We start from the raw sequence: 18,135 nt of genomic DNA on the forward strand, positions 1-18,135 counted from the left end.
TTGTCACTTCATACTTGTTTTGGTTGCCTATTATAACGATTTTTTTTTTAATTCCTTAAATGGTCATATCAAAATCCTTCATTGATGTTTTAAAAGCATCAAACTTCACCTTCGGTGTGAAAACGAACACCTGGTGTGACGCGCCGCATTTCCTCCAAGATGGTGGTGGTAAATCGAATAAACCAGGGGTCAAAGGTCAGCGGGAACAAAAGAGGAGGACAGCGTCGGAGCTCCGGATGAACAAAAGGACTCGTCTGATCCAAGTTACCGGAGAAGATCCCCGAGGAGATCAGTGGAAACACAAACAGAACCAAAATAAATTCATATCCAATAGACCAGATTATCTAAATTGCTAATGAAATGAAAACAGATTATCTCCGAGGTAAATTTGGATTATAAAAACCCAAGAAAAAAAATCCCAATGAAGGAAAGCATTTTGCTCTCGGGGGGGGGGGGGGGGGGGTCGGCACATTGGCAGACTGTCAAGTTTATTTAGCTATTTCAGTCGTGCTCAGCTGTTCCCTTTATGTTCTGCTGCCATCACCCTGCCAAGTAATCCCCTCGTATTTAAAGGGGCGGGAGGGTTGAAACAGGTGGGGAAGGCCCCACGACAAGGCCCCCCATCACCAAACACACACCTTTGTGTCGTGATGAGAAAGCAGCCAAAGGTTAACGGTGCTTTCACTCGTCCGGCATGTTGTCGGCCGTTTAGGAGCGTTTCGGACCGACATCCCGAAATCAGGAGGAAAAAAACTAGAAAGATATAAAAAAACATCCGTCGATGGAACGGAGAGGCTTCGACATCTGAGCAACTTCTTCTATTAATACATTTAACTTGGAAAAGAACACGTTTCATGGTTGATTTATACACAGAGGTGAACAGGAAGTTCATTTCCTCACGTGCTGTACACTTTTCAAATATTTAAGCTATTTCAGTGACGAGTCGGTTTAGTGATTAAGTTCTTATTTAAATAACAAACATTAAAGACTATATGGTTAAAGATCAAACTCATGGAAAGTGGTAAAGAAAAAAAGGCATCAGTTTTGTTTTTTTATGAAATAATGTTTTGTAATATCTGACACAGGTTATTTATCTGTAGGAGAATTTTTCATTTAATTAGATTTAGTTCCATGAAAAAAAATAATTAAAAAATTAAAATGTTTTTTTTAATGTATTTTTTCACACTGAATACAAATATATTTTCAGAATTAGTTTTATCAACTATCATGTTGACCATACCATAAAAAAAAAGCAGCACAAAGGAAAGAGGCCGTCTGTGTTGGCAGACGATCAATGAATACATAGGAGATAAGGCGATCTATAAAACAATCTATTTTACAACATCAGTGATCAAATATCATAATAAAAGAAAACCACATGTCATCTCATCTACCAGGAAGTGGAAGAAAACCTCCCTGCAGAAGGAGGAGATCTACAGTCACTGCATCAGGAAATGTCTATTTGTGATTATGCAAACTGTGTCCAAGTCTGAGGCTGCATGTCCAAAGATATGTCCTCATCATCACTTTTAATCAGGACTTTTATAAAAAGGCCCGGCGGTGCCGTGCACATACACGGCGAGAGCTGCTGAGCACTGAATGCTTGTATTTCAGGGCTGTAATATCGCAATGGACATCACAAACCAAAAATAAAGTGGAGCGAGTGGCCGCCGCTGCCTCTCAGGCAGACGGAGAGTGGACGGAGAGGAAGGGTGGAGAGACGAGCGTCCGGCGGTCCAACGAGCATCCCGCGTCCCGAATGTCCTTATTAGTCCACGTGGGACAGCGAGGCTGCTGCGTGGTCCCTCAGATATCAGGTTTACTTAATTCCAAGACTCCTGGGTCTATTTTTGATCTCCTGTAAGGTGATACGCCGTACAGCCATTCTGTCTCCTTCCCTTTTGCCATCAGTTCATCCTTGACCAACCCCACCCCCTTTCACTCCACCCTCCCCCTCCCTCCCCTTCTGCCTCTCTCTCTTTTTTATTCCCCATCCAAACTTGAGGCTGCGGCTAAAGTTAGACTGGCCTGCGGCGGGGTATATAAACCCCCGGGAATAAACGTATAACGCGGCTTCACAGCGGTCTTCTCTTTCTTGATCATCCAAACCTCCACTCACACCGTCTAAAGATGGTGAGTACGATGGTTCCTGCATCTCCGCACCTCTGCTGGTGGAAATATCTACAAACCTCACGGATTAACTATCAAAATAGAAATAGAAATTCCAGTAAATCAATCAGGACATTGTTTGTTTTTTTTCCTTGTTTTTTGATGGATGTTATTGGGATAAACTGCAGCTCTTGGTGATGCTGTTATAAGGATGCCGGGGTAATAATGTGTTGTTGTTATTAGTGGTAACATCTGGTTTTTAATTAATGCATTCCAGATTTAAAAGTTTGCACACAAAGGACACAGGTTCCTGAATTCCTTTGCTAACCTGAGGATTGTACTTGAATTGATGGCAGCGGTTGCCAACCTGTGGGTCAGGACCCCTCCGAGGGGACACACGGCAAATCTGCAAGGGGTCTAAAATTTAAAAGAAAAATGTTACGCTGTGCAAAATTCATGATTTTCATCCCAAACTTTCAACTAATTCTTGTCTTAGTTTTGCCGGTTCAAAGTTTTAGAAGTGATTCATATAAAACAGTGAAATTGAAATCAGTTTTTCGAGGAAAATCCCCTTTTTGTTTTGGTTGATATATGCAGGTACAAACTGCCTGACACGATATAGGGAACCACTTCTCGTACAGTTCTTTAAGCATCCCGGACTCATGTAAAGATTTCCCTCTTGTGCTTCTCCTCCAGGCACCAAAGAAGGCCAAGAGGAGGCAGGCAGCCGGAGAGGGCGGCTCCTCCAACGTGTTCTCCATGTTTGAGCAGAGCCAGATTCAGGAGTACAAAGAGGTGAGGTCGGTCAGGCCGCCCCGGCAGGAGGCTTCCTCTGTGGGCATGTGGAGTCGGGGGGGAAACCCGGGAAGCACTTTAAAAAAACACTGAAGAAAGAAAAGAGATAAAAGGGAAGCTCGAAGGGACTTCAGTAAGGTTAGGGAGGCGGGGTTTATAAGGGGGAGGCGGGGTTTATAAGGGGAAGGCAGGGTTTATAAGGGGGAGGCGGGGTTTATAAGGGGGAGGCGGGATAATGATGCTGTTTCAGCGTGTCGTCGAGGGATGTACGAGGAGAAACATTCCTCCCGCGATAAGTGACACCGGCTTCGGAGGGAATGTAGGACACGGTGATTAGGACGATCTTAACACGTCTCAGGACGGAGAGATGGAAACCCGGCGGTCGGGCGTATTTGTGTCCGTCGGCTCGCGGGAAGATTACGAGCGAATCAGAGGGGGAGTCAGAGCAGGACGGTGAGGAGAGACGGAGATGAGAACAGGTCAGCGGTGGAGTTCGAGTCCAAGAGCTTCTCTTAGGTTTCAGAGGCGATCAGCTGTTCCCTGATGATACGTTCCCAAATTAACATGTAAGAGAAGACTTGTAGGGACATTCAGCACCACCTTCAGCCAGGTCAGACGTCTTCAGGGCGCAAGTCTTGCACGATATCCTCTGACAGCTCTGCGTCAAAGATACCCGACAGATGGACAGAAGGACAAACTGTCGACGGGCGGGTCGGTGGAAAGGCGTAGAAGAGGTCTCACGCGACGCCCCATCCTTTCCTGTCCCGTAAATAAACCCAACTTCTGCTCTCCAGGCTTTCACAATCATCGACCAGAACAGAGATGGTATCATCAGCAAAGACGACCTGAGGGACGTGCTGGCCTCCATGGGTGAGTCCTCACGCAACCAATCCAGGAAGAGCAACGTCTCAGTCTGTCTTCTCGTCCCGACTCTTGACATTTCTTCTTTTGTCGTTCAGGCCAGTTGAACGTGAAGAATGAGGAGCTGGAGGCGATGGTGAAGGAGGCCAGCGGCCCCATCAACTTCACCGTCTTCCTCACCATGTTCGGCGAGAAGCTGAAGGGTGAGCGCAGCACTTCCACCACACGGTTTACTTTTATACTGGAGCCGAGTAAAAGGCGACGGTCTCTTCGTACGTCGTGAATAGCATCACGCTTCATTACAGACATTCAGGTACTTCTCCGACTCTGGAACATTTCCGTGGTTCGGTTCTTCAGCCTCGGACTCCACTACAAATACTTTCTACTACATTTATTCAACAACCTCACTTGCTTCTCAGATGACCTTTTGGTGCATAGTTTTTACTTTCCAAGGTCAAAGTGTGTGAATACCCTCGTTGGTCCACGACAGGACAGCGTGTCCGTGTCAAGCTTTTCACGCCTCAGCGAGTCGGAGCGTGACACCGACACGGCGTCCTGGAGTCCACTGACGGATGTATTACCAGTCGTAAAACGAAACTACAGCTCCACCCTGAAAACAACGGCTCCATCTCAGCTCGGTACTTTAAGTCCACGTTGTTTAAGTCCGTGTCCTCGCCAGGTGCCGACCCCGAGGACGTCATCGTGAGCGCCTTCAAGGTCCTGGACCCCGAGGCCACCGGGTCCATCAAGAGGGAATTGTGAGATCCTTTTTGTTTCTTTTCTCATGATTTGAATCGCCCCTCCGTGCATGAGCAAAGATGGATGAAGGTTTTTTAACTGTCCGATTCTTCTGCTTCGCCCTCTGCAGCCTCGAGGAGCTCCTGACCACTCAGTGTGACAGGTTCACCCCGGAGGAGGTAAAACATCTCCGGTGTTGTTGTGCAAACTGCTCCATCAGTCTTCATCTTCTTATAAATATAGAAATATGGAAGTCTTTTAGTCTGTTTTCAGTTTGTTAGAAATCAAATAAATTTAACCAAAGAAAGAGAGAAAAACAGCAGCACCGATAAAAGCGTGGGATCCAAACTCACACACTGAAATCAGATTTATTCAGATCAACATTTTAATCATTGTTGGCAGAGAAAAGAACTCATTTATCCCTATTTTGGAAACTTAAGAAATAAATGCCAGTTTTTCCATCCAATAGATAGTTTTCAACTATTTATAAATACGTCGTGTCTCTAAATTGTTTGAGGAGATTATTCAAAGGACTTTTAGTTGTGACCACAAAAGTTTAGTCTGAAGTCAAATCTTGGATATTCTGTTAAGTTGTTTTAAACTTTTGAGCCTCATCAGCTTTTTAAATTTTTTTTTTTTTAAATCATTGGGATATTTACACCAACATGTCAAATCTAAATCTAAATACTGTACGTCTATAAATTGTTGAAGAGTAGAAGGTTCCTTTTTTTGTTTTCAGAAGACTATTCAAAGCAATTTATAGTTTTATCTACAAATAAAGTGTTTTAAAGTTTAGTCTGAAGTCAAATCATAGATGTTTTTTGTTCAGTAAGTTGCTTCGTCAACTTTTGTTTTAAGGGTTCATTTGGACTAAATATGTCAAAAACATGCTGCATTTCTTCTTTCTTCAAATCTGAAATGCTGAACATGTACCCCCCCCCCCTTTAGATCAAGAACATGTGGGCCGCCTTCCCCCCAGATGTTGCAGGCAACGTAGACTACAAGAACATCTGCTACGTCATCACACACGGAGAGGAGAAGGAGGAGTAAAGAGAAAGACAAGAAGACAAGAAAAGACCGAAATCCCTTTTGCTTGTTCTGCCTCCCCCCTTTTTCTTTCCTCCTCTTCCTCCCCCTGCTCCCCCCTCCCCCACTCCCCCACCAGCTCAGCCAACTCACGTTCAAACCAAAGACTCCCGCTGACACGTGAGCCGCTGATGTCCGATGGGATGTCTGTTTGCTTTTGGGGGAAGAGGGATGATTTCCAATAAAAACCAAAATGCTCCTGTAACATCACGTCCAACCACGAAGCCTTTTCTCACTTTTCTTCTTTCTGTCTTCTTTCTCGCCTCTCGTCGTCTCCCCAAACACGAGGACCTCATTCCCAATTTTGAAGACGTCCTCTCGGGTTAGAAGAGGTGCGAGTGAGGGAGGGAGGGAGTGAGGGAGGAAAGAAGGGATGAGGGAGGGAGGAGGCGTCTGCAGGTTGGAGAGAGAAAAAAGTTGCCTCCTTAAAAAGTGCCGACAACTTTTTTTCCCTTTTGAAACGTGAAAACAAACAAAAAGATGTGAAGGAGAGGAGAGAAAGGGCCGAAAGAAAACATTCAGGTCTTCATCTCTTCCCTCCTCTCCTTCCTGCAGCGAGTAAAAGCACAAACATGAAATCACCTCTTTTTCCATCAGCTGTCCAGTGACTGGACTCCTCCTCGTCTTTCCTCTGTGACGAATAAAAGGGACAAAAATGTGAATAAAAAAACCTTGTTTTGTACAAATAGTGTGTCTGTTCAGTGCTCTGGTGGAGTGGGGGGGGGGGGGGCAGCGTTTGAGGCGGCAAAAAGCCCTCTAGCGACATCTAGTGGAGCTTCTTGATAAAACGAGCCTGCACAAAAAAGAAATACGTTTAAAGATTTAAAAGATACAAAATCGTCCAAATTCATAATATACGAGTCAAATAATGAGACTGAATCATCTTTACATCCTCAAAACAAAAAACACCATGACGACTTAATATATTACGGTTTATTACTCATCACAAATGTCATTTATCATCATTAATTATAAATACATCAGTTGTAGATCTGAAGGAATGAATTCAATTAGCTATGATTTTACTTCACTTCTACCAGAGAGGGAAAGAGAGAGAGGGAGGGAGGGAGGGAGGGAGAGGGAGAGGGGGGAGAGAGGGGAGAGGGAGGGAGGGAGAGGGAGAGAGAGAGAGAGAGAGAGAGAGAGGGGAGAGAGGGGAGAGAGAGAGAGAGAGAGAGAGAGAGAGAGGGAGAGAGAGAGGAGAGAGAGAGAGAGAGAGAGGGGGAGAGGGAGAGAGAGAGAGAGAGGGAGAGGAGAGAGAGAGAGAGAGAGGGGGAGAGGGAGAGAGAGAGAGAGAGGGGGAGAGGGAGAGAGAGAGGGAGAGGGAGAGGGGGGAGAGAGAGAGGGGGGAGGGGGGATGACGTGTAAACTTAAAGACACAGAAGACGTTGTAACGTTGAGGAGAAAATCAGCAGTAAAACTTCTTTTCTTTTGTTTTCTTAAATATTTGCATCGTTCCCCGATCGAGTGTCTCCGAGATCGAAATGCACAAAAGACCTCAGAAATGTTGTTGTTGTTTTCTGAATTTTGTCAAGAACCTCTGAATCAAAGGTGAGCAAGCAAAACTCAAAAGTATCCCATCATTTTTTTTTTCCTAATATCATCAACATCATCATCATCAGCGGTGAAATCAGTGCTGCTGTCGCCACAAACAGTCATGATGGGTGGGGGGGTGGGGGGATAAGCGGCGGCCGGGGGGGGGGGGGGGGTAAGTTTGCATAGATGTGTTCAAGTTACCCACACTAACACTAACCGGTGCCTAACAATGGCATCAAAACAGGGGAGGGGTGTGTGTGTGTGTGTGTGTGTGTGTGTGTGTGTGTGTGTGTGTGTGTGTGTGTGTGTGTGTGTGTGTGTGTGTGTGTGTGTGTGTGTGTGTGTGTGTGTGTGACATTTCAATATTTTAAAAGACAGCCATGTAAAGGACGGGGGAAATAAAAACAATGAATACGGAGGACATGTTGGCTACGATTACACGAAAGTCCTTCTAATCGTTTTCTACCAAACAGTTAAAGAGCTGCTTTTTTTGTTTTTCTGTTTTTTTGTTGTTGTTGTTGTTGTTGTTGCCATCGAATGTTTTTACACGAACTAACTGGCACTCTTTCATGGTATACTGACGGGGTTCAGTGCCGCTTCATGTATGCATAAATATGTTACAGTCCAGAGCACTGAGTGTGAAGAGGTTAGGGAGTTAGTCCGTAAGTCGTTATGAATGTTACAACACAAAGCCGGCGACACGTCAAAAAGATCTTCAATTTTAAAAGAACTCTACCGAAAAAGCTCAAATTCAACTCTTCGTGTATATTTTTTTTAACAGTACAAAGACGCTCCCAAAATATTCCGTCTCGAAGTTTGTTCTCTCGGAGGCTTTTTGTGTTTTTGTTTCCACTCAAGTCCGTTTAATACTGCACTTCAGTAAACCGGAGACTCGTGAAGAAAACAAACAACCATGACGGCAAACAATAAGTAAACAGACATGCATCCGAGTTGGCCGTGTAAAAGCAGAGGACTTAACGTGCAAAGAAAAAATAACATTTTTAAATGATCCCCTGCAACTACACCGTGTAGGCGGCCATCTTTCCAGTCTACCAGGTGTCTCTCACTCACATAGAAAAATAGTCAGATCCAAAATAATAATAATAATTCATAATATACTATATTTGATTAAATTAACCACTTTGTACATAAATACATCAGGGCCCCAAAAAAGGTGAAAGGTTAATGCTACATTGGCACACCTGGTCCCCCCCTCAGTCAAGTGGCTTCCTATATATATATATATATATATATATATATACACACACATATATATATACGTATATATATATGTGTGTATGTATATATGTATGTATGTATAGGGAAGAGATTTCAAGCCTCTGGCGTGTTTTTGACGTCGCCACGGTAACGGAGCGGGGTCAACTTCAGTGGTGCTTTGTGATGAAATCACAAGTGCAAAAAAAAAAAACCATCCTTCATTTAATTAAGTTTGAAATCACATTGGAGTTGAAGCTCCCCACGCTGAAGGTTTGGCCGAGGTATAAAACACACGTGTGCTGTTTTTTGTTCGATGAAATAATACTCATTTAACCAGAAGGACGTTTTGCTCTGCAGAACTTGTGCACAGATAACCGATCTGCAGGTTTGCTGAAACTGTTTACGCCTTCTTTTTCTTTTTGTAAGCAAAAAAACAAGAAGAGATTTAAAGGAAAGCCTGAAATAAAAAACAAACGCTCCCCTTTTGTCGGACAGAAAAACGACAGTCTGCGTCTGACTGGACTTCAGAAGTTCCTCCCTCTTCTCGTCTGTGTTTTGCTCATCAGATTAAACCACAGGAGGGTTTTAGATGATGGTTCGACTCGGGTGGAGGGGGAGGAGGGGTGGGGGGGGGGCACGCAGAGAGAACATGAACACGTTTCACTATCACTACTAAGGCACACACTCACTCACGACATTTAAACACGACAATAAATACATCCTCGACAACATTACTAGCATTTCTGTCTCCAGTGCCTGGAGGTGGGAGGACTTCGAGGGGGGGGTGGGGGGGGGGGGTCTGTTTTGTTTTCGTCCCCCCTTAGATGAGAACTGAAGGGTCTTTCGGAGTGGTAACGGTTTTTATTTACATCCTCTACGACCCCCCCTTCCTCCATCAACGATCCGGTTCAGATGATAAAAATGAAAAAAACAAAACAACAACTCAGAATTAAAAAAAGAACTAAAACAGAAACCGACTGATCTTCAGATTCACAGCCGGCGTTCCAGTTGGGAAAACAAAAGGAAATTTGTCCGATCTGTGTAAAACTCAGTGGAAAAAAAAAAGAAGAAGAAAGAAAGCGAGAGGCTCTTTAAAACGCCCCCCCCCCTCCTCGCTCCCCCCCAAGGTGCTATTAAAACCATGATCCAGTTTCTCCACGTGAAGTCTGTTGAAATGATGCGGCGTGCAGGTTTTCTATGAATGAGTCTGTTCTGGGGTCTTTTGTTCGGATCCCTTTTCATGATGGTGGAACGACGGCAGGAGAACTAGGACGAATCTTTCGCCGCCGCCGCTCCGTTTTTGTCCTCGGCCTCCCCTCCTCCCCCTTTGTCCTTTTTCTTCCCCCCTTTCTTCTTCTCCTTCTCGAGCCTCTCTTTCTCCTTCCGCTGCCTCTCCCTCTCGGCCTTCTCCTTCTCCTTCTTCTCCTTCAGCTTCTTCTTCTCGTCCTCCCTCTCCTTCTTCTTGTCTTCTTTGCTCTTCTTCTTCTTCTTCCCGTCTTCCTCTCCGGTCGGGACGTCGGCCGACAGCGACGCTTCCTTCTTGGTGTCGGGACACGGTGGAAGGGGGGAGTTGTTGGCGGTGGGAGAGGGGATGGTGGGAGTGATTTTCTCCGAGACGATCACCGGGGAGGGGGACAGGGTGGTGGGGGGTGGAGGTGGTGGTGCTGTGCTTTGTGCTGGGGCCGAGGAAGGAGGCTGGCCCTGTGCTGAGGGGCCCTCCGAGGCCGGAGTGGGGCCACGGGACGGGCCGGACGCGCCCCCGACTAAGGGGCTCTGGATGTGGGGAGCCGGGGCCCTCTGACCCGCCCCCGGAGGAATCGGCGGTTTGTTGCTGGGACCTCGACTCGGGCTCGACGTCACTGCCGGCGGCGACTTCGGCGGGAAGAAGTCCATCCCCGACGGCCCCGAGAAGGAGCCCTTCTTGGTTTGAGAGTGGAAAGGAGCCTTGGACTTGCGGAAGCCGGGGAGCGACAGGAGGCTGGAGGAGGCCCTGAGGGGTCCCGGCGGCGGGATGGAGCTCCCCAGGAAGGAGAAGCTGCCGCCGGAGCTGATGGAGGAGGCGCGGCGTTTGTACTCGTAGATGGCTCTGGTCCCGTGCAGGCGGCGGACCGGCTGGTGCATCAGCTCCCCTCTGGACTCCCTCCACTTCCTCACCTGGACGCTGCACTCCCTCTCGATCAGCGCCTCGGTCACCGGCAGCGTCACGATCTGAGGCGAGACGAGGGCGAGACGGACGGAGGAAGTGAGCAACACTTACAGACGCCAGCGATGAGTCACACCGGTCTCAGGAAAATACAGAAGCGGGTTTCTTTTTTTTCATTTTCTGAACTCTGCAGAGAGACTGACCTCCTGCACCAGCACGTCCTCCCGGATCATGTCAGGGGCGATGTTTCGGAGACGCTCCATGGTCTCGTACATGCCCTGCAGCTCCCGCAGTTTGTCCACAGAGCCGAGCATCTGCTTCAGCAGCACCAGGCCGACGCGAAACACGATCTTCACTCCTGCAACCAGAGACTCTTACGTTAAAAAACAAAAATCGGCCTTCTAAAGTCTCCCTGACTTCTACGATGTGGAGGTGGACATGAACGATACCTTCACAGAAGAACATGTCCCAGACGCGCAGGACGCTCGCCCACGGCAGCGTGCGCGAGAAGATGCACATGAACCACTCGGTCATGTAGAGGATGGGGTCGATCTTGAACTTCTTCAGGTGACGGTACGCCATCGGACACGTGCGCCGCAGCAGGCAGAAGAAGATCTCACCGTCCAGCTGGATCGCTTCCTGAGAAACACAACGGAGGAAAGTTCGGGAAGTCAGTGAAGCTGAGAAAACTGAGGATTAAAAAAAACAACAACAAAAAAAAAACAGACGGAGAGAGAGAGAGAGAGAGAGAGAGAGAGAGAGAGAGAGAGAGAGAGAGAGAGAGAGAGAGAGAGAGAGGGTCGGCTCACCAGGCCGGCGCTGTAGTAGCCGGGAAGATACTTCTCACAGATCTGGACGAGGCACCAGAAGGCTTGCTGTGAAACACAACCGAAGTCACGCAGTTAATAAAGCAGAAACACAACAGCAGAAATTAATCTCACTTCTGTTTCTGGCCTTCTTCAGCTCTTATAAAAGTAAAACAAACACACAATATTATCTGTATTTTTGTGCTGTTGCTCTTTTAAGTGAGTAACGTATATTTTCTATGGCAGCTTTCACAGATATTAAAATCACAAAGTGCCTCGCGTTAATAAAACAGCATCATTTTGAACAGTTAAAATCACAATAACAACAAACAAACGAGGACACCGGCGGACGGATAATAAATAAAAGAAGCTGTGCAGACGGCTGAAGCATTAACCAGGAAAACAAACATTTCATTAAAAAAAAAAAACAAGATGACAAACTTAATAGTAAACACAGTACGCCACACAAAATATGTATATTTCTACTCCTTCTAGTCCATCTGTGTTCATTTCACCACAACTCCATATCTGATCATTTATCCACAAAGCTGCTTGAAGTTTTAACCCCCCCCACCCCCCACCCCCCACCCCAGCTCTCACCTCGGCAGGCATGTGCATGAGCAGCACAGCGGCCACCGGAGCCTGGGCCTGGCAGTAGCCCTCGTCCGGCCGGTAGATGGTGTAGGCCTTCAGGATTCGGTACAGATCCTGTTGCCTGCGGGGACGAACGGTAAAATGAAGCCAGTGATCAAAACGAAGGGGAATATTTGGGGGTTTAAAAACCTCCAGTCAATAAACTAATCCACACAAACACCTCTGAAATATTTCACTCTGGTTGTAAATGAATGAACAGTAATTAGATTCATTTAAATATATTTTTTTAAAGTACACATTTTTATATTTTGACCTCGTTAGCTTTAAGATTATGAATGGTTCTATTTTTTGGGGCCTTTATTTGTCTTTAATTTACGCTGTTTTCATGGTTATATCGTCTAAACCGTTACTCTAGTAGCCCAACTTTCAACTTTATCATGAATGTTTACTGACATATAAACACAATCAACTTATGACCTGATGACGATCTGCCGGGATCCAAACATTAAGTGGTCACTTAAGTTCTGTTGACAGGATTCAGCACAGGTGAATCCTGTTTGTGTGTGTGTGTGTGTGTGTGTGTGTGTGTGTGTGTGTGTGTGTGTGTGTGTGTGTGTGTGTGTGTGTGTGTGTGTGTGTGTGTGTGTGTTATCTTTACCCGTGGCCCCCACGTGCAGCAAACATCTCATGAAAAGGAAACTGCCTGTGCAGATCCTTCTCGATGATGTCCAGCCACTTGGCCTCTCCTTGCTCTCTCTCCAGCTCCTGCAGCCAAACAAAAGGAGATGCAAGTTTTAGATGAAATCTCAGAAGTTCGAAGAAGTTTTTATTTAAAAAAATAAAAAAAAAAAAAAAGTGGATTAGACTGCAGAAATACAAAATAAAACACAGAAGAGAAATTGTTGGTGAGATAAGAGGACCAGCAGTGAGTGAAGGGGTCCATCAGGTCCGTCCTGGACCCAGAGGCGCTGACAGCCAGGATTACTGGACCTGATAAGAGGCTTACGGCTCACTGCAGTCTGCGCCTGCGCCGCTTCAGCCCCCCCGGAGCTGCAAATTACCCTCCTCAGCCACAGCGGCCCCCACTACGAGTCAGAAACACTGCTGCTTCAGTGAGCATCATCAACCCAACTCCAATTAAGAGATCGGATTTAAAGGATAAAAAAAACCAACAACATCCAACTGCCGTTTTTTTTTTTTTTTTTTTTTTTTAAACTATGATAATCAAAACAAGAAAACAAACTTTTTTTGGTCATAGTTGTAAACTACATGGTTAACAGTGATACCGCAAATTTGCCGGGGTTGTCTTGCAGCAGCTCCTGGCTGTTGGACAGCAGCTGCCAGGCTTTGGATCGGAGAGAAGAAGGAATCCCCTTCCTGCAGCGCATCTTCACCTGCAGCGCGAAACAAGACATGAAACATCACATCATGGCTACAACCACATGTGAACGGTAGTGAGAGGCCGGCGGAGGGTGGAAGGGGGGGGGGGGGATACCTTCTGGAAGCGATGTTTCACCCACTTATCCCAGTTGACGAACATTTCGAGCCATTTCATCTCCCTCTGCCGGGCGACTTCAATCCGTACTTCCTTTTCACTGCAACAGAGAGATAATAAAGTCGATTTCTTTTCATACTCCTGAAATACTGCACGTAGAGCTCTTTAATATGGTGGCACACAGAAATTCCCCAACTTCCTCTTACATTTATTTTCACAATTGCTCAGTTACAGAACAACCTCAGCAATGAGGAGAATTCACTGACTGCCACCTTTGACGGGAAATCAGTAAAAGAAATTTAATTATTCAACAGCTGAGGAGCAATTAGCTCGTCAGAAAAAAAAATCTGACAAAGATTTTTTTTTTTTTAAACAGAGGAAGACAGCAGATGGACGAGACCACAGAGACACGGGGTCAGTACATATTGAGTCACAACAGCACTCTCAGCATTATCTGAGTCAGACCAAGGGGAGATAAAGGACGGACAGATATGTTTAGAGCAGCAGAGAAGAGGAAGGCAGGACGGAGAGGTCGAGGGAAGATCTGTGAGTCAGATGGAGCAAAGTGGACGATTAGAGATGAATTTATCTGTGTAAACTAATTCTGTGGCCATTTATCTAATGGCGTCTCATGTCTGCATGGAAACGTCACGTAAAAGAAGAGAGGTGTTGTTTTTCTTCCCCTCCTGCACACAGACACTCTGAATGTTTCAGAATAGCTTAAAACAATAATGAGCTTTTTGCCGGCCGTGCGAGCGACAACTTAATGTCCCGCTACTTACGCAGATTCGCTGTACTGATTCCCACCGAGGAACCCGTATTTATCAGTGCGTCTGACCGTCAGGCCGTTGATCTCCGAGTCGGAGCCCACGGAGCTCCCGTCCTCCCCCAGTCCCGACAGAGACTCCAGCGTTCCCGACATCATGCTGGCCGACTCCAGGTAGCTGAGGGTGTCGGGGGCCGGCCGGGGGTAGGGGTTGGGCAGGGGTAAGGGGGAGGCCGGCTCGTGGATCAGCGGGACGGCCTGGGGGCTCGGGTGTTCGGCTCTGGTGGGGGTCGGGGGCAGCTCTCCCTTCCTGGGAGTGTCGGGCTTCGGGGACACGGGAGGCGGCTCGGTCGGAGGCTCTTGTGCTCGTCGGAGCGGTTCCTCCTCTTCGGCCGCGGCAGCTGATGCCGAGGCAGCGGGGGTCGGACTGGAAGCTGCGAGCTGCTCATCATCCACGACGGGATTTGGGTTGTGGGTGACGTGAACGTTGGGGTACAGATTAGGACCGGGGTTTAGATCTGGAGAGGGGGACGCCTGCAAGACTTCGCCTGGAGCAGGCGTCCCTGTTTCAGTATCTAAAAGCTCGGCAGCAGCAGCTGGATCGCCGGTCACCGTCTCCTGTTTAACAACTTCAGCTTCAGTCTCTGCTTCCTTCCCTGCCGATTCCTCTCTCTGTGGAGCGGCCTCACGTACCAGCGACAGGACGGGGATCTCAGCGGGGAGTCTGGGGAGACACGAGGGCGGGGGGCAGGGCGAGGGTGAAGGGCCCGACGGCGCTGCGGGAGTTTTTCCAGTCAAAGCTTTGTCGTTGTAAAGGGAAGACTTGGGTGTGGACATCTCCCGGGCGGACTCGGGCACCGATGAAGACAGAGGGATCGACGGAGCTGCGTGGGGATCACCCAACGCTGGGGGGGACGGGGAGAAGGTGGAGAGCTCGGCCATGGCTCCACTCTGATCTCTCCTTAGGAAAAATAAAAGAGAGCGTGAAGGTGAGATTTCAGCTGTCATCAGTGTCGTGGTAAGTAAAAACCTGCAACTGTTTGGATCATAAACAATCTGTTTGTTTACGCTGGATAAAGACACAATAAGTCTTCTCAGCAAAAAGTCAACATGACAAGCAACTTTAAAGGTCAAAACTTTACACCCAATACAAGTTAAACAAAAGACTTAAAACCACTTTCTAGGGAGCTGAAACACAGAGTTCCTGTTCTTAAAACTGGACCCGAGAATTGGATTTAAAAAGTGAACTTTACCTTGAAGTCAAGAAGATTTCTGGGAGTTATTGTGCAGATATAAATCACCCACATAAGCAATTTATTTTATAAACCACAAAATTTTTTTTTGCTTTTTTTGTTTTTTTTTGTTCAATCTACAAAAACACAACAAAACTACAGACAACAATTGATGAAGCTGTATTTCCTCTTTTGCTACTGAAGCCTATATTGTACACTAAAACAGTGCATGATGTGTAATTCAGGAACTTCTAATCTGAAATCACCCGAAACGCTGAGCAAACATGACAGCAAAAAAAAAATCTGAAATCTTATAACTATAATTCTCCCATTTCACAACAATATTACAATCAGACGGAGATCCACAAAACGTGTTGGACGTGCAGTGACAGCTTCCTCTCCAGATTCACAGCGCGTTTAATGGCATCAACAAAGCGGCCGGACCATCATGATGATAGTGGACCAGCATCATGATGATGGTGGACCAGCATGGTGATGGTGGACCAGCATCATGATGATGGTGGACCAACATGGTGATGGTGGACCAACATGGTGATGGTAGACCAACATGGTGATGGTGGACCAGCATGGTGATGGTGGACCAGCATGATGATGGTGATCCATCATGATGAAGGTGGACCAAAAAGATGATGGTGGACCAACATGATGAAGGTGGACCAACATGATGATGGTGGACCAACATGATGAAGGTGGACCATCATGATGATGATGATGGTGGACCAACATGATAATAATGATGGTGGACCAACATGATGATGATGGTGGACCATCATGATGATGATGGTGGACCAACATGATGATGATGATGATGATGATGATGTTGGACCAACATGATGATGATGATGGTGGACCAACATGATAATAATGATGGTGGACCAACATGATGATGATGGTGGACCAACATGATGATGATGATGATGATGATGTTGGACCAACATGATGATGATGGTGGACCATCATGATGATGATGGTGGACCAACATGATGATGATGATGATGATGATGTTGGACCAACATGATGATGATGATGGTGGACCATCATGATGATGATGGTGGACCAACATGATGATGAAGGTGGACCATCATGATGATGATGGTGATCCATCATGATGATGGTGGACCAACATGATGATGGTGATCCATCATGATGATGATGATGATGGTGGACCAACATGATGAAGGTGGACCATCATGATGATGATGATGATGGTGGACCAACATGATGATGGTGATCCATCATGATGATGATGATGATGGTGGACCAACATGATGAAGGTGGACCATCATGATGATGATGATGGTGGACCAACATGATGATGGTGATCCATCATGATGATGATGATGATGGTGGACCAACATGATGAAGGTGGACCATCATGATGAAGGTGGACCATCATGATGATGATGATGGTGGACCAACATTTTGCTGATGAAGCAGGTTTCTGTGTCCATGGTGGTTTTCTTCCACGCCATGCTAGCAGCTAATAACACCAGTCACGTTGTTGTCATGTCCTCAGGAGGCCGCTCGAAGATCAACTTCCCGATTCAGCGCGGCAGGGTGGAGGAGGTGGAGGAGGAGGAGGAGGAGGAGGAGGAGGAGGAAGGGGGGGGGGTTACCAATAATCAACACCCTCCGCTGCCCGTGTACCGGGCCCCCCGGCCCCCGGCCCGAGCAGCAGCCACGGCCTCGTCCAGCTCCACCGGTCAGATTCAACCTCCACCTCCCGCTTCAACTCACCGACGGACCGGCGCGTCTCTGAGATCCGTCCGGCAGCCAGGAGGTTCCTGTCGGGGCGGCCCCCCGCCACAGCTCCGGCTCCGAGACCTCCGCCGTTCAATGGAAACTAGTCACAAAATAAATCAAAAAGGCGAGCCCGGTTTGAGACGCTGAGGAGGAGGAGGAGGAGGAGGAAGAGGAGGAGGAGGAAGAGGAGGAGGAGCAGCGCGTCCGATCGGCTAGCGGGCTGGCTAACTTACCAGCTAGCTGAGTTAGCTTATTTTAGCATTAGCGACCAGTGTTGTTTGTTAGCCTGAGCTAGCTTCAGCGTCTCCGCTTCCTCGGTTGAAACGCGCGCTCGCAGCAACTCTTCTCATCAAATCCACGAACCTTCTACGTGTTCGTGACCATCTGAACCCAAAGGGCTGTCTGGTGAATTTATCCGAGCTTTAGCAGCAGGGTGCATCCAGCGCGGACAGCCCGCATTTCCTCCTGACAGCTGCGCGCGCGTTCCCGTCGGTCCTGTCGGGCACGCGCACGTCCAGGCTCCTCCCCCCAGAGACACGGACCGAGCTGGGAGGAGTACTCTGCTTCTTCAACCAAGCAAAAGTACTTAAAGTACTACTACACTGTGAAAATACTCCACTACAATTTAAAGTCCTGCACTCCAAAACTTACTTCGATAAAAAATATATATTTTCGCAGCCAAATTTAATTAAAGTATCAAAAGTAAATGCTCATAAAATGCAGTAAATACTTCCTGTCAGTGTTTTACTGTTATATATGAAGTTTTTGATTAATATTTCAGTGCTGTAGTTAGAAAACCAATGTACTGTAGGGTATATACAAAGCTTAAAAGTTCAAGTTAAGAGTTCAAGTTAAAAGTATTTATACTATACATGACTATAGCTGTCAGAAACATGTAGTGGAGTAAAAAGTACAGTCTCCATCTCTGAGATGTGGTGGAGTGGAAGTATAAACCTGTATAAAATGGAAATAATCAATAAAAGTACAAATAT

The 18,135-nt window shown here is 46.8% G+C and overlaps 2 protein-coding genes across 5 annotated transcripts; one reads left to right on the forward strand and one right to left on the reverse strand.

The window, feature by feature from the left end:
• Positions 1-2,025: 2,025 nt before the first annotated feature.
• Positions 2,026-6,275, forward strand: mylpfa (myosin light chain, phosphorylatable, fast skeletal muscle a). The gene is made up of 7 exons (XM_069717514.1): positions 2,026-2,133; positions 2,806-2,904; positions 3,699-3,774; positions 3,864-3,968; positions 4,445-4,523; positions 4,634-4,682; positions 5,452-6,275. The coding sequence occupies exons 1-7, from the start codon at positions 2,131-2,133 to the stop codon at positions 5,551-5,553; spliced, it is 513 nt and encodes a 170-aa protein (XP_069573615.1). The 5' UTR covers positions 2,026-2,130; the 3' UTR covers positions 5,554-6,275.
• A 613-nt stretch (positions 6,276-6,888) lies between these two features.
• Positions 6,889-17,628, reverse strand: tbc1d10b (TBC1 domain family, member 10b). Of its 4 annotated transcripts, XM_069717474.1 has the most exons (11): positions 17,377-17,628; positions 17,138-17,243; positions 14,164-15,108; positions 13,382-13,481; positions 13,173-13,280; positions 12,545-12,651; positions 11,893-12,007; positions 11,296-11,361; positions 10,936-11,125; positions 10,690-10,844; positions 6,889-10,551 (listed from the first exon to the last, which is right to left on the reverse strand). In XM_069717474.1, exons 3-11 carry the CDS (start codon positions 15,087-15,089, stop codon positions 9,610-9,612), a joined length of 2,709 nt encoding a protein of 902 aa, XP_069573575.1. In that variant the 5' UTR covers positions 15,090-15,108; positions 17,138-17,243; positions 17,377-17,628; the 3' UTR covers positions 6,889-9,609. The 4 variants fall into 4 exon arrangements, with proteins under 4 accessions (XP_069573575.1, XP_069573576.1, XP_069573574.1 ...); XM_069717475.1 differs by lacking the exon at positions 17,138-17,243; XM_069717473.1 differs by having other exon boundaries at positions 17,138-17,628.
• Between the last annotated feature and the right edge of the window lie 507 nt (positions 17,629-18,135).

This window comes from Brachyistius frenatus, unplaced genomic scaffold (genome assembly GCF_029030835.1).
Source record: "Brachyistius frenatus isolate BFR_SWC_R1_liver_20210118 unplaced genomic scaffold, ASM2903083v1 Contig_176, whole genome shotgun sequence".
NCBI classification, from domain to species: domain Eukaryota; kingdom Metazoa; phylum Chordata; class Actinopteri; family Embiotocidae; genus Brachyistius; species Brachyistius frenatus.